The 16,631-nt window shown below is 45.1% G+C and overlaps 1 protein-coding gene across 3 annotated transcripts in view; it reads right to left on the reverse strand.

Annotated features, from left to right (window-relative positions):
- Positions 1 to 16,631, reverse strand: part of LOC119178738 (uncharacterized) — a 120,592-nt gene that overhangs the window by 55,246 nt on the left and 48,715 nt on the right. For 2 of the 3 annotated variants that reach the window (XM_075887469.1, XM_075887470.1), the window contains exon 2: positions 3,413 to 3,469. The exons of the other annotated variant lie outside the window; for it this stretch is intronic. In XM_075887469.1, coding sequence (XP_075743584.1) covers positions 3,413 to 3,469 — 57 coding nt within the window. The remainder of the gene's footprint in view (positions 1 to 3,412; positions 3,470 to 16,631) is intronic. 3 annotated transcript variants of the gene reach the window in all.

Consider the following 16,631-nt stretch of genomic DNA (forward strand, 5'->3'; position numbering starts at 1 on the left):
AAGAGCAATCATACGCGGTGCAATGTCATCGTGTACTCTAATCAATTGGTCAAATTACAGCCGAATTTTAATATGATGCGTTATAACGGCAGAAACGTTTTCTAGGAAAATCGTTATTAAAAAGACATATTTCTAGGTAGGAATAAAAAAAAAGTGGCAGATCCCACGTACCTGGAGATAGATGTTATGCGAGGCATGCGAAGGGAAGTTGACCATATTGCATTTTGTTTTCTTTATTGAGCGACACGTCATGAAATGATGGTAAATATATGTACAAATGTAGCACGCACAGAAGAGTTTCAGATGTTTCAGAAGTTTCAGACGATGCCAACTGGAACATGCGTATTAGCAACACCAGAAGCTGATATGAAATGCTGAAGCTCGTGAGGATACTGGCACTGGACACTGCTGCATAAATCAACTTCAGCACCTGGCAACTAACCACAATTGACGTTAACCCGGCATGACGGCTGTATAAAAACAGTACATATGTAACGTATATAAAAATGGGGAGGCAGCACTGCAACCACTATTGATGTTTCACGAAGATTAGCGTCTATTTGAAAAGTATTTCCGAGACCTGGCGTAGCCCTGCGGTAAAATGTTTCATTGCCACGCAGAATGCTTGAGTTCGAATCCAGCTGGGACCCTGGCATTTATTCTTTGCGTTCGTCGGGTCGACGCTACCAATCTTGGGTATTTCTTAACGGTCACGCGTTAAAATTGCCCATGTGTGCTCTCGTCGTTCCTGAGTAAATACGAAGTGTCTATCCCCTGTGGCACATACCCACATACCAGCAGCACATACCCGCCCGTGGGTATGTGCCACTGTCTGGCGGAAAATTTTTGACGAAGTACGCGACGGTATTGTGACATTATTCATGTCTTGACTAGCGCGTCATATTCGTCAAACCATCTTGCTCTCCCATGCTAATTTTAGTTCACGCCAAGTTAAGGGGGTGACCACGAGATATCTATAAACGTTGACCACGAGAGCACCCTAACGTACGCGGATAGATATATACGCTCAAAGTTGCCGAAGTTCGCTAAGAAATGCTTCGCAATAAAAAAAGAAAAAGGTTGTAGTAAAATGAAGTGGGATATACTGAATATCATATCACACTACAACTGAGACAAGTTAATATTTTGAAAATAGAGTGCATAGCTTGTAAGAATCCTGGCGAAATTACTCGCACAACACCACCTTTGTTGGCTATATAAATTTGGTCACTGTGAACTATTCTTGGATAGCGTTGGCTAACTGTGAGTTAATGTTCGCTACCCGCTTTCATGGGAACCTAATATAGTTCAGTACATGTGCGCTAGATGCTATATCACTGCCTCGGTTCACAAAAGTCCATTGTACGCTGAGGCAGTTCTTCGTTTATGATATTTGTCACAAATGACTTCGTAAGAAAGTAAACACTATTCGAGAACTAATGCGCACAACCACGGAGCAACTGGCTGTGTCCACGCCTTTTGGACGCGGAGAGGGCCGCAAAAATCTACAACACGCGACCTCACGAAACGCACAATTCGATTCTTTCGATCGGTTCCTGTTTTCCTTCTGTACGTGGTTTGAGTTCTTAAACAATAGCTTCAGCAGGCACGTGTTCGCATTTACGCAAAAGACGTTGTCGGGCTTGTTGGCGATCCATCATACCACATCTATTGCAAATAAATATTTTTCGAACGAGATACAAAAAAACGCCAGGTCTGCGCGTAAAGCACAGCAAATCTCGAATGACAGCGAAAGCTGGAAGAATGACATTTCTAGAATCCCTTGTAAAATTTCTTGGGGCTATAGCCGCAAAAGATAATGTGGGTATCTGGCAAGCGTTTATGTAAAAGTGTGCTTATACAAGTACACTTGCCAGGTACCCAAACGCCATAAATAACAAATTGTGTCAAGTTGTAAAGCACACACCACGCCATCATTGGTCACTCTGCGGAGAAGTGCCCAATGCGCAATTGCAAGGTTATAATTGAAAATTGTTGATGCGGTGGCTGACGACAATAAGGAATATAGGCTGAGCCGAGTTGGAAGCATTCAATGACCCACTCGTTACGTTGTTTCATAGCGTGACACTTGGTTACAGAATTCGCATTGTGTGACACCTAGTTCTTATTACCACACTATATAGTACATATGTTAACGTGGTTACTTCCCGGCACAGAGCCTGTATCAAGACGTTTAGGAAAGGATTTTTAAGCACCAGAATGGCTAAAATACTGGAATGCCATTTTGGTTTCTTATTTTGTTGCCTTTCTGATTTCGAGTGACAGCAATCATGAACACCGGCGGCGACGGCGGCGGGCAACTACGGCGTCAAAAACGACCCTTGTTGTGCTAGCATACAAAAAAAAAAACAAGAAAGAACATAGTATGCTGTCCTCGTCTTTGTCGTCTTCGATTTCACTCGTCTAAAAAAAAAGCCGCAGTTTCGCCGCAACGGCGACGCAATGAATGCGACAGCGAGAAATCGGTATACTGTATGCATGCAGTAAGGCTATATATAGTATCGAATTAGGTGTAACTGTACCAAATGCTAGCATAACAAGGTATATGGCCGCACTAGGGAACGAAGCGGTTTCCTTGCTTTCGGTCGCTTCGGCACGAAGTAAGCAGCCAGTGCAAAGCACGTACAAAGGCGTGGGCCGTTTCCCCATCGCAGCAGAGGCAGCGCACGTGACAGTGGATTTTAGCTTGAAGCTCGTCCTTGCTTCTGGAACGACACAGCCCCAACATCTCTTCCTGCTCCTGCGCCTCCGCGTTTCATTTCTGCTTGAGCACCATCCATTCACACCCCCCGCAAATTTTAACTCGCACATAGAAAATAGGACGCGCGGGTTAACGTTATTGTTTTGGACTTTATACGAAACGTGACGGCGATGGCAAAAACGCACTTCGAATGTCCGTATAATTGGAATCTATGAAAAGTGTACTACGACGCAATATCACTGCCATTGCAGCGCAATTGACGGCGACTCGTACGAATTATGGATTTTCTGTTAAAAGCAGCGTGGAGGACTGCTCTCCAATGCGAAAGCCTGCCTGTTTCTTTCACTATCTCTAAACGAGTCTCTACGTTAGGATCTCCAACTATTGGGGTCGTCTTCTTTCTTTAAAATAATAATGATTATGTCACTAAACGGCATACATGGCTACACATAGTTTAAAACAGCCAGCACACAAGGTGTGCATGCATGTCGGCAGAAACCAAAGAAGAAGAAGGTATGAAAAATTGGAATCATTCACTAAATTAATTAAATGTCAGACCCTTACCAATACATTGCTTATCGGCAACAGCAACCGAAAAAAGGCGCAGTTTCGTAGAGTTACACATGAAACACATCGCACACAGAGATATGTGTAAACTTTTCTTTTCTACATTGTGCAGTGTTCAATTACCTGTGCATGTTGTATCTCGTTTTTCTTGCTTCTTTTTTGAGTATATATTATGTGCATCTGAAAAGATCAAAATACAAGTAGTTGTGATTAAGCATTGCCCTGACATTTTTCTTGGTCTGCATCTATGAAACAAGGAAACAACTCTGGGGGACTTAACCACCACAAAACGCATATATATATATATATATATAAATATATATATATATATATATATAAATATATATATATATATATATATATATATATATATATATATATATATATATATATATATATATATATATATATATATATATATATCTTTCTGTCAACTCCAACAATATCACTTTTACATCAATTTGGCAATGTGCTGCGCTTAGAAGAATTTTTAAAAAATTCTGAGTTATGCTCAAAGTCTAAATTTCTTTTTTTGTTGTTGGCCGGAATAGGACCGCTATTTTTTTCTGGTTGGTTTCATTCCACTTGAGCTAAGTTTAATACCCCTGTCACACGGCCACCACCAAACTCCGTTGAACACCGTCAACGTAAATCTCCCCTAGGGGGTTAGACGGAGAAGGAGTTGTGGCAGTGTCACACGGCAATGACAAGGTTGTAACAGTTGCCGCGAGGGGGCTCAGCTGGCGCTGTTTAATTTTCGGGAAAGTATTCTAATTTCATCCCTATTGATTTTTTTGTGAATCCCCGTTATGCGGATTTTACAAAAAAGCACTATTAAGTAGGTATGTGACTAACAAACCATTAAAATAATTTCAAATAAAAACGCATTCGCTAAATGTAGCAATGCTGCTAGTGACGCTGGCCACATTGTGCTTTTAGTTGTTTTGTTGCCTGTGTACATGCCCGGTACGAAAGTTCTTATGCTTTCTTGCCTCGTGAGCGCACATTTTGTGCTCTTCAACCATGAGTGACACAGCGGACGGCGTGAAAAAGTGGTACGATATTGCGCTGGTAATGACGTTGATCGGCTGGCGCCGGCCGGCCCGACTCGCGAGGCACGGTGTGTAGGGCATCGGTGTTTAGAGTAAGTGAACTCTGGCGGGCGTAAATATATGTAAACAAACACGCGTTGTGAATGAGTACTACAACAAAAGAACGTTTAATATTGCTAAAATGTATTATTCTTTCACTGCGGCCGCTTAGTGCTCGAAATTTTTCTCTGACCTCTAGACTGCTGGGGACGAGAGTAACTCGTTTCGCTGCGAAGGGAGATCGTTGAACGTCTTTTTCGAAATGCTCCATTCCCCTTCCTTTGCGTAAGGGTGGCCGTGTGACACCGACCGCGTCTTCGTTGTCGTAAAGACGAGGGAGTTAAACGGTCTTCACGGGTGCCCGTGTGACAGGGGTATAAGACATTTCGCAAAGCGCACATCTGCGTCGAACAACGTCTCGACAGCAAACCATTCGTCTCCTTGGAGCTCTCGTGGTGTGTGTAGGTGCACGCGAACGACGCCGTGGTGGAGTGGGACTGCCACTGAACGACCACGCCATGTCTGAAACAACACAAACCGTCGACAGTGCAGTTTTACTCATAGCCCGTATCATGCCGGAGGGCGAAAAAAAGCCGAGAAAAACAAAACTGAGCTAATGTACGAGTCGTTGATTGCTCACAATGTCCTCAATAGAAACAGCACAGCGAGGTGTGGAGTTCATAGGTAAAACCTATCTGAATACGATAGAAGGGAACGTCTGAGTACGCTCACGTTCACATTTCTCGTATTCAGGAGAAAAGGAGGGAGAGAACGTTATTGTACAAGGCCGGGACTTGCATATTAATACACATTTTTTACCATATGCACCTCACCCAATGCCTCTTGAATTTCCATAGTTTATGTTCTTGCTGCGCCGAATAGCTCGCATTTCTCAACGAAGAAGTAAATAGAAGCAACGAAAACGACAAACCAAAGGTCCCCGAGAGTAAGCTGTAAATAAAACAGTTGTGCGAAGAAAAAAATGTTTTCCATGACAGACAGCGTACCGGCTCTTGGCATGCAACAGTTACCGCGAAATTCCCGCGTGTCAGCTGCTTCCCGCGTAAAAGTGCGTCGAAAAGCGCGCGCTCAAGAGCGAAAGCGCGCGTCTCCACAAAGGCTCGTCAAGAGGCGAACCAAGAGGGGACCACACTGAACGCGAAGTACTGTTCTTGCGTGCCGCGCAGCTGTGTGCCGAGGAAAAAGAAACGCTGCGTCACTCTTTTTTATCACTCATCTTTTCCTTCACATTTACTAGCGCACAGCCGCAAATCACATCTGGCAACGCTGTATCCGTGGTTACGTGTGCCAAACGGAAGAGACGTTGCGAAAGCAGTAACAGCCAGCCAATCATGCCGGCCAGCTCAAGAAAGAGATACAGGCTTATATTAGGAGAAAAAAACCTGAGAGGTCAGCTTGAATCAATTTTCTGACCTACTACTCAGAGTTGGGCAGGAGAAAGGGGCGGTAAACAAGTGGAGAAAAGGTGTTCATGGATACATTCAAAGCTCTGAACTAGTTCGATTGATATGTGGGGTTTAACGTCCCAAAACCACCATATGATTATGAGGGACGCCGTAGTGGAGGGCTCCGGATATTTCGACCACCTGGGGTTCTTTAACGTGCACCCAAATCTGAGCACACGGGCCTACAACATTTCCGCCTCCATCGGAAATGCAGCCGCCACCGCCGGTATTCGATCCCGCGACCAGCGGGTCAGCAGCCGAGTACCTTAGCCACTAGACCACCGTGGCGGGGCTTTGAACAAGGTATTGCGTCAGACAGAGCTCGACAGTAAATACTTTTTTTTAGCATTCAAGGTTTCTATACATCATCAGACTTAGGCTCGCACAAGAATTCGCGACCTTGATTAACGGGCGAAACTTAATTCATAGTCGCATACAACATTTGTGCAGTACAGGCGCGCGAAACCTAAGCAAGGGCTTGAAGGGTAGATTTGTTGGCTTCCCATAAGTTATCGTGCAGTAGGCTTCCACGATGAGGTCATACTTCCAACCTTTGAGTTTAGTCGGTAATACATAAGTTATTATATTTAGTGGAGTTTTACGAGACCGAACTACGACATATGATTGTGAGGGAGACCAGGCTTCGTAAATTTTCGGCCACCTTGGGTTCTTTAAAGTTCGCCTAAATCAAATCACACGGGCTCGTAGTGCATTTCGGTCGGCACTAAAAAAAGAATCACCGTTAGGCAGCGCCTGAAAAAGGCCCATTAAATTTGTCCCCTTATTTTGTTGCTTTTATTTTCTTAAAATGGCTAACACGCGCTTTATTTCTATGCGTGACTAAGATATCTCATTTTGAGACAGCCGTATCATTGTCATAAACGCTTGCCCGTTCGGTTGGCAGCGCTTTCTTGTAAATCTGTCGACTTTCAGCCCATCAAAGCGAAGGCTCATTTCTGAATGCCACGAACTAGCCCTGAACGAATGTCATACGTGTGAGCAGATTCGTCTAAAGGCGATTTCACGTGGAACAAAAAGCAGTGACTTTCATACTGCGAATCCCCTCTGAGCGAAAAAAAAGGGCAGTTCGCTCCCGCCGCATGCAGTGGTCTGCGGCGAGCTACCAACAAATTCGAAGTTTTTTGCTCTGATCGCAGCGGCCCCATGATCTTTTTGGTCGGGACCCGTCTAAATACGACCCGGTGGGCTAAGCCGTCGAAATAGCGTTGACATGTTTGTTTCGGTAATTGTGCATTTTAAATTGGATTTAGATCGGAAAGTCTTCTAAAATGACGAAGCACGCGTGCTCTTTGTTATCATTCATGGAAACTTGATAATTTTATAACGCGCGGATTGTTTCATTACATTCGACAAGTTCTGCAGTGTCTGCCCCCCCCCCCCCCCCCCAAAAAAAAAAAACGCTGGCAAGAAACGTTGCTTGCCGCTCTAGTAGCAGAGAGAAAATCGCAGAGCATTTGCAGTCCATGTGAACAGAAACCACCATTAGTGGGGGTTGCGAAGAAAGCGAGTGGAGCAAACGCTCAACGAAGCTATTTTTTTTTTTTCGCTGCAATCACGTCATGTGAAACAGCCTTAAGAACAGACGACTAAATTGTCTTACAAGTGAGCGGAATTCAAACGTAACAACGGTTTTCATAAGCAAAGATGAAAGCTTCGTTTGACCTACACTGTATATACTACATTAAAGCTGAACTAAGAGTCATTTCTACTCATTGTATGGCCGGAACCATTGTAAGCTGATCGTATCCTCCAACGAACAACCCTGCTTGAGTGGTTTTTGTGAATGATGAGCCATCAGCGCAAGCGCATTCAAGCATAACGGTGAATTTGGCAAATCTGGCTTGCCCATCGGTGGCACTGAGACAGGTTGTAGCTTTTGCCGAAAAATGCGCTTCTCAGTAGGTGCAGAAACGCAACACGTATGCCTCCTGGCGAGCACGTACGATAATCGAGAGAACTGCGGTACGAAGGGGAAACACGAGTTTGACGGGCTTGTTCAGCCGCTGCTGAGTCTGAAGCGGAATGGGTTTTTGTTGTATTATTGTACCACAAATACGCACCTCCGCGTGAGCAAACGTGGCGTGACTAAACGATAATTGCGAGACTGTGCAAATAAGTATAAAGTAATAAGTGCGGTCATCAACAAGCTTGACATGAACGCCCCGACGACCGACCTGAACTACTTTCACTGATGCTAGCCACGAACCACTGGGCCTTGTTGCCGAGATCATGTCTCGGTGTTCTTGGACAGAGCCCAGAGCTACGCAGCACTAGTGTCAATTTAACTGCTTCGGTAAACGCTGCGGAGCGTTAGTGTTAAGCTTGCTATCGACTGTGTGTCGCGTTCACTCCCGTGCGCTAAGCACAGATGTGAAGAAAAAAAAAACCATCGATCATCTCTAGTGTCACTATTCAAAACTTGAGAAGCGGCACCAGATTCTCTAGAATACCTGAAATACAGGCGCGACAATGGGTTTTTTTTTTCGGCGTAGAAAAAAGATCTCTGGAATCTCGTGTCAAAGCTCAGATCAAATCGAGAAGCCACGCGAGTCCATCTGCGGTACACGGAGGCGACACACTCAAGTTCGCATCCCCAGGTATACTACGCAGCGTGCTTGTCGACGATTTAAACACTCGAATTTTCTCGGCCTATCTTTCTCTTTATCACAATCTTCCACCCCTGTTTTGAGCAAGCCATAAAAACCCTAGCCAACCCTTTTGCCTCGATATTATTCTCTCTATCTCGTTCGTGCACGTTGGTATCGTAAGTGTTCAGCTGTCATGTGATAGTAAGATGCGATGAATAGTTGGCGAAGTCTCGTTAACACAATGCCAGCAGCGCTTGCTAACCTCACGGTGGCATGTAAAATATAATATTGAAATCAATTACCGCAATATGCAACTTAAGAGAACTCTATAGGCAGAAGCGTCATGCACGCGTTCGCGCTTATATATAACTCCCAATCCGACTCATTCTTCGCCCGGCTGCCTTTCTGTCTATCTACCTGTCTATCTATCTAGCTACAGTAACTAATTTGCTTTACACGTGCGGCACGTGCCTCGTATGTAGCACATCCGCAACAGATGGCTTAAATGGCGACATGATCAACTGCCGACGAATGATAACCGCGACGGCTTTGAAATCTTGAAAGCACCCGTTCCGTCGAACGTGACTAACATGCTTAATTATGACTGGTTTATTAACAAGTTTTTTTACGACTGACAAGACGTCAACCACCATAAAAACTCAAAACCAGAAGAACATTAAGTATACCAGCTTTTAACTGCAAAAACGAAAGGGAATGAACCAAGGTACGCTTCTCCTCATAAAGACACTTGTTGAGGAGAAGCCAGCTCTGGCGGACACTGTATAGAGTGTCGGTTAAGCACAGAAGGACATAGGAGGCCATGCCATCGGTAGCATGAGCGCGCGCTGCGTGCTGCCGTGGTCAACCAACTGGACGGCCATGGGGTTCCTATAGAAGAAATTGTACTTGGATCAAGGTCTCCACAGTCATCTGCCCTGCGGCCGCAAGAGCCCTGTTCTACTTCAAGCATTGGAGCGTCAGGCTTCAGGCACTTGATCTGTTACTACTCGTGAAGGCCAGGCAAACACTGCGTGCGTGCGTGCGTGCGCGCATGTGCGTGTGTGTAATCGAAACGCCATCAATGTACAGTCGTAAAGCCTAACACGAACGCTATGCAGAGCGGCTGTGCCGGTTACGAAGGGAGCTGTCGGTCCTTCGTAACCGGCGAAAATAGTCACCATCAAGGCAATGTTGATTTTATTATAAAAAGGTAACAATGCAGTGACACAGCTGCAAATCGGGCGCACAATAACACAAAGGCAATTATTCTGCTTCTTTCACGTAATGATGTCCGCGCCCTCTTGAGACATACACATCCTGTCATCCCAGCAAAAACAAATTATTTGCTCAACAATCAAAAACTTCGGACTTATAATAAGTGGAACGTCACGTAAAGCTAGCGATCCCGCCAGGTCGGAGCGACAATAGAAAAACTTGAAACAACAGTGGACCGCCTGTGGCTTGGCACAGCCTTTTCGCAACAGCTGCTACCCAGAGTTAGGCGTGCGCCTAGTCCTTAGTATTATTGCGGTGACCTACACTAACTACTACTCGAATGCGTGAAATAAGATTCCGCACAAAATGTATTGCGAGCAAGCTTTTTACTGTTAGAAGGAATACAATTTAACTCTGAAGAAAATACTTAATCCATGGCCAATGGTGGGCCTTCAGAAAAAAAAAAAGCACTTGTCACCGTAAAGAAGTTTCTACAGGAAACAAACTTTTATGGAAATATTTATTTCTGAAAGCGATCCGCAACATTCCTGTGTTATCGGTAACATTCCCACGTGTTAAAAAAGTGATCCGTAACATTCCTATGTGTTAAGAACTGTACATTGTTGCGATCGTGTCTTAATATGCGTGTAATTAGTTGTTTTTTGTGTTTCTCCTGTGTATGTCAAGCCGTTCATATAAGTGACTTTGTGCGTGTTCATGTGAACTTAGCTTAATTATCTATATTTAAATATCTGTCGCTCGCGTGATGTTGGATTGTACTGCGGTCGACAACTTGTGTCATACTGTTTGACCTGTCTTGTGGTCTCTTTCATTATTTTTATTGCTTAGGATAGTAGATTTTCTTTGCAAACCTAAAAAGAGTAGCCGGTGCCGCCATAAAGGCACCACCTCTCCTGTTATGCAATGCAATAATAATAGAGAAAGAGCGCACAGTCATATAAATGCAGAATACTGATTCGCATGGAAATGCACATAGGGAGTTACAAATAAGCATCAATTTAGCTCCCGGCAATAGTTAAGATGCCTCACTTCCTATATGTTTCAGCGTAAATATTAACGCACATTGTTTTTAATCGGTGTTTATTCTTTCTGACAACGACGCCTTAGGTAATCATTGGCAACGTTTTTGTGAGTAGGCTTTAGATTTGACGCAAAAGGGTAGTTACTATGATGTCCTTAAAAAAAAGAACACAGATCAAACTAAGCAGTGGTCAGGTCACGTGATTCACCCCTTTCTACGCATGTTTTATAACAATGTAAGGATCAAGAAAATAAAAACAACGCCAGAGTTTCTTTTTTTTTTTGCAATGATGCAGTTGTCACTATTATTGGCGCTCACCTAAATTGATAGGTGTACACATCACCATCATCATTATCTATCTATCTATCTATCTATCTATCTATCTATCTATCTATCTATCTATCTATCTATCTATCTATCTATCTATCTATCTATCTATCTATCTATCTATCTATCTATCTATCTATCTATTCATCTATCTATCTATCTATCTATCTATCTATCTATCTATCTATCTATCTATCTATCTATCTATCTATCTATCTATCTATCTATCTATCTATCTATCTATCTATCTATCTATGTTGTCCATCCGTCCGTCCATGTGTCCATAGCAAATAGTAACTGCGAATGGCCCATACAAGCTTACAATCGGACAGATGACTCTGCAGAATGATACGTACTGCGCATTCCAAGAGCCTGCGAAACCGCATGCGTCCCTTTCGCTTGCGTCCAGCGTCCCCTCCGTCGGGAGCGACCTCCTCTTCGTCCTCGGCTGCCGCGACGTCCAACGCGGTCCCCATGCGGACTCAAATCCGGACACGTGCTCCAAAGAGCTGAGGAAGTAGATAATGAAGAAACCGGGGCTGGCACCACACTTTTTATCTCTATGGCGTCGTTTATATCCAATTGATAGCACAGTAGCTAAGGCTGCCCAGGAGGAGTGAGGTAGCCGCTTAGGAGCACCTCACTGCGAACTTGGACTGAATGTGAACGCGAACCCACAGAGAAGAAGACATCATTTTTCCTTAGGGTAAATCGTCCAGCAGAAATCCTTTTTTTCGGGTCTTGGCGGCGTTGTACCGATGTCAGTTCTTGCGGTCAACCTACAGTTTCTAAGCTTCTGGGTGTCTTTGCAATGAACGCAAAATCGCGTCACCACGTATCCAGCAGCCCCAGACTCGCAGCTTCGCTCGATGCCTGCAGGAAACACTAGTTGCAGCTGCAACACGCTGAGGCTCGTGGTAGCCCACTTGTTCGCTGTTTGTCAAGCAGCATCTTCTTACCGGACACCACGAAGAAGAGCTGTTGAACCAAACGGTTCGCGTTTCCTATATGTCTGTACGAATATACACCTGACAAGGAGGAGCATATCGGCACTGAACGTCCAGAGCACGGTGTAAGAAAAACCGTGGTCCAGCGGCAGCGCGCTCGGTCCGTGGTGGACAAAGAGCGCCGTCTGTAATGCTTGGAACTGTCGTTCTTCGGAGCACTTCACAATGCACGCATCCTTCGGATCCGCTCTGCGATTGTTTGTCGCTCTCGCGGCTTTGGCCAGCTGCTCTCGCTGCTGGTCGGAGCCGCTATGCGCACGCCGCTTGTCGCGTGCCCGTGCGCGGCTGCTGAGAAGCTCCTACGCCGCCGCCAAATGCTCCTTCTTCCGCCGTGCGCTGACGTTAGCGATGCGCTAGCTCTGACGTCACGAGGCAGCTGCTTGGTGGTTTCGTACACGTCACAGAAGGAAGAAGAGCGTAGCACGGCAGGCCAGTGGCAACACGTCAATGCTTTCCCGTTTCTGTCTTGCCCGTCACTCACACGCTGACATCGTTCCGTCGCGGTACACGTTTTACAAAAAGTGAGCAATGAGTCGCGAGAGTGCGCGGCACATCTGTCTGGCCTGTACTCGAGCATATCCGGCATTAAATTACGCCTATCCTAATAGTCGCTGTAGTTTCCTGCAAAAATCACAAGATTGTGATCGCGGCGTTTGCATGTGTACGTGGACACTTCGCCAGCGTGCGAATGATGCACTTAGAAATAAGGAATCAGGATTATAGCAAGACACAACTGAAGACAAAAGGTCCTATTTGTGATCATCACACTTGTACCAGGCAGATGTGTACGTCAGCCCAGCTGAAAAACTGCGCAATAATTAAAAAAAAACTACCCGCAACCATTCTCAACCAATGCGCCGAGTTTCAGTGGTCGCGTGCTGGGCCGGTGCTGAGAGGAGAAAAGGCGAAGGTAGTGGCTTCGCTTGCAAAAGCTGGTTCCGTGACAAGACTCACTTTTATACGACGAACACTATTTAGGGATCATGAGGAGTACCACCCCTTGTGGTGGCATAGCAGGGTGCTACCAAGTGGGGACAGTTAGACCTGGCCTAACCACCTCATCGCAGACTCCTTTGGACAGCCCAAAGCTGATGTTGATATTCATTTATTTTCTGTTCTGTAAGTAGCAAGACAAGGCAAAAGTTCACCCCTATTTTGTCTATCTGGTTCTTAGCGTTTTTGTAAGACTGCTGAATTCGTCGCATTGAACCATATATTTCTTTACGAATGCCAAATGTTGACGTTGGTTAAGCACGTACGCCGGCTCCCATCGCATGCTGTCTTTATAGAAAAAAAGTTTTTTTTGTAATTCAGGACCATAAAAGGCCGATAAAAGATTAAAGAAGGTAAAATAAAAAAAACGTCTTTGCAACTAACCCATGACGCATTTTCGGTTACAGTGCAAAAACGACAAAGATCGAAGGGACACAAACGAGTGCTGTAACCAAAAATGCATCTACAACTAGCCCAACTTTCAATGCTACTGTAAACCATGACGTTTACGTAATTCCACGCACCAGGCAGATCATCCCCAGGGCCACTAAACTACCACAGCAGCGGACTATCTTCTAGCCGTTGATGACTATATGCCTGAGCTGACTGACCCATGAGACTCCGGGGTTCTGGATGTCAGTGACCGACATTTTCAGGCTTCATAAATTCAAATGCCATCGATGATGTTAACGACTATTTCAAGCGCGAGGGAAAACGTCTATATAGTAGCAACTGTCCTTACTGATGGGTGAATTTTTCCTGAATTACAGTTTGCTATACTAAATAACAATACCCGCCACGGTGTTCTAGTGGTCATCGCGTTCGACTGCTGACCCGCAGGTCACGGAATTGAATACCGGCCGCAGCGGACGCATTTTCGAGGGAGGCCAAAATGCTTGAGGACCGTGTGCTTAGGCTTTGGTGCAGGTTAAAGAAAACTAGATGGCCTACTCTTGCGGAGACCTCCACTACAGCGTTTCTCATAATCATAGCGGGTCTTGGGACGTTAAACCTCAGCAAGTATTATTACATTAATGAAAACACACGAACTCACTTACAGTTGTGACGACGGCGAAAACTTACCAGATGCACACACTCAAAGAGAGCAACAGACGTAGGCGGCACTGACTGTCAGTTTATTGAATTTTACTACGCCACACGCGAACGTCAAATTGCGTAATGTCACCCAGGGATCATGGGCAGAAATGTTTTCGGGAAAAGGGAAGAGTGTCCCCGTTGCAGTGGTCATTTTTCGCTCTGTTGCCCTGGCGGGGGAAAAATAGGTGGGGGGGGGGGTTCAACGGGCTGTATGTGCCACTTTCTGGCTACGCCACTGAAGTCACGAACCGGTTCATTGCGGCTAACAGCGCCACTAAAACGACCGAAGAAAAATTCACGGGGTCTTATGCCTTCGCATAAGATGACTCATCTACGAAAGAACGTCTTGATTGTTTTTATTCACAATCAACGTCATGGTCTCCATGGTCTGCCCACCTTTGACGAAGATGTCAAGAGATGGTGTCATCTCGTGATGTCACGTTTGTGGCGCCATAGCTTAGCCATGATGACGTCACAATTTTTGGTCATCCGTGACATCATGGTGAGGACGTCAAATGATGACCTCATCACGTGATCACGATCCTTTTGCATCGCTCGAGTTGACGCCGCCGACGGTCAACTTTAGCCTTTGATGAGGCGTCTGAGGCGTTCGCCTTGTGGAGGTGCTAACAGCCCCTGAAAAGTCGTTTGCGCCTCGTGGCGCACGTGTTTCGCGCATAGGCCGCATTTCGGGTTCACAACTACCGAGCGGTAGGTGGCGTTTTGCTCGCGAGCGTTTATCACCCCCACCATCATCATCATGGTGAGCGCGGTCACGCCGGCAGTGACGCCTGGCGGCAAGCTTGGGTGGCGGCGCGTGAGAGATGGGCGTCCCTCTGAAGCGTGGCGGTCGTAGAAACGGTTGTCTCTTGCAGTGGGTTCGTGGTGCATGGCACCGCTGGCCATCTGCCGTGGGCTCTCGTAGTGAGTCAAGCGTTGGCGACGCCACCTTGTGTTTGTTATGTTGTTGAGTGTTGTGGAATATTGTGTAAGGTTGTTTTAGCGTGTGGATCACAACTGATGCATATTAATTAGGCTGGTGATATCGTTTTTCTAAAGGTAGTTAAATAAATGTGTCTTGGTTGGTTCCTTTTGACCGCGTCTACTGTATCCGTTGGATCATAGAGCATGGCGCTCTCCACAGCGAGACCCCACAGCCTTAAAGGAAAATAAGAGACGGCACGAACAGGAATTCACCCAGCTCACCCGGTGTACAATCCTATCATCCACCTTGTACACATGGCCGACTGCAAAGCAGAAGTATACGCCAAAGGTTGCCGCGTGCAATATCAAGCTTCGATGTGTTATTGTACGTCTCACTTTAAATGACAAAACAATTGATATTACCTCTTTGGCAGGCACGACGCGATATGAAAAATAAGAAATGTCACCCAAGCAATATTTTCTGTCTTGACTCAAAGTTTGTTTATGCATTGGTAAAGTTTTATGTTCATTAAAATTTCATCAAGCTTGTTCATTTTCCCCACCCCTGCGCAGTGTAGCAAATCGGTTACTTTTACCAGGTTACTCTCCCAGTGTTTTTATTTCGTTCATCTCTTACTGTCTCTCTTGTTCGTTTTTTTACAGGTTACCGCAAGCTAGGAGAGAACATAGTACTGATAAACATAAGAATTAAATGTACACATATTAGTCCACTATTTTGAAATTAGGAGCAACTTCTTAGCTCGCGTCAGTCCTGATAACATCACTTGACTATAGAAGTGGCACGTACGATCGAAAAATCAATCTTTTCCAAAATGTTTTACAAGATATCGTCAATTGCCACGTTCACTACTTTTGAATCTGTCCCGCATGACTGTAAATTTGTAATTGAGCGCCAAAACTGGTTACGCGGAGTGTTATGCATTGACGGTACTGTCTTTTGGCACTAATGCTCTAATTATTGCTTCATTGAGGAAGGTGATCGTGACAGTACCCTCAAGGCATGTAATATTGCATACAGCCACATGATGTGTTAAAACATCTGAATGTGGCAACCAGTGAGTGGTTTCGGGTCATGCAGCCGCCGGGCACCTTAATTTCTTCTACATCACTGCGGCGAACGAAGGAACATTTTTTTCCCAAATAAAAATTTCAAGTTGCTAGTAAGCGCTCCATCCGGTGTTCTTTCCAGGTATTCGAGAAAGTTGCACTTATTTCATTGCATATGATCGTGAAATCAAAATAAATTAAATGGATATGTAACAGCGATCATCGTCTTATACGACAGACGATTGAACGGACAAATTTCTCGTTGAGTCGGCATGCTCACTAGTTTACAACGAGGGCTGGTGGGCGAAAGCCCCGAACTTGGCCGAGAATGGCTCGTGTGACACAATGATTCACAGAGTCGTGACTCAAACATTATTTCAAGTGATAATAAAACCAGAAATATGGGCCACGGGTTCGAAACGAAGTAACGAATTTGTGAGCGCTTGCATTTTATAACGCTCGCAAATTACGCGAGAATGTGGCGTGCTTCTACGGAGAAATG

This window comes from Rhipicephalus microplus, chromosome 1 (assembly GCF_043290135.1).
Source record: "Rhipicephalus microplus isolate Deutch F79 chromosome 1, USDA_Rmic, whole genome shotgun sequence".
In the NCBI taxonomy this organism is placed as follows: Eukaryota; Metazoa; Arthropoda; class Arachnida; order Ixodida; family Ixodidae; genus Rhipicephalus; species Rhipicephalus microplus.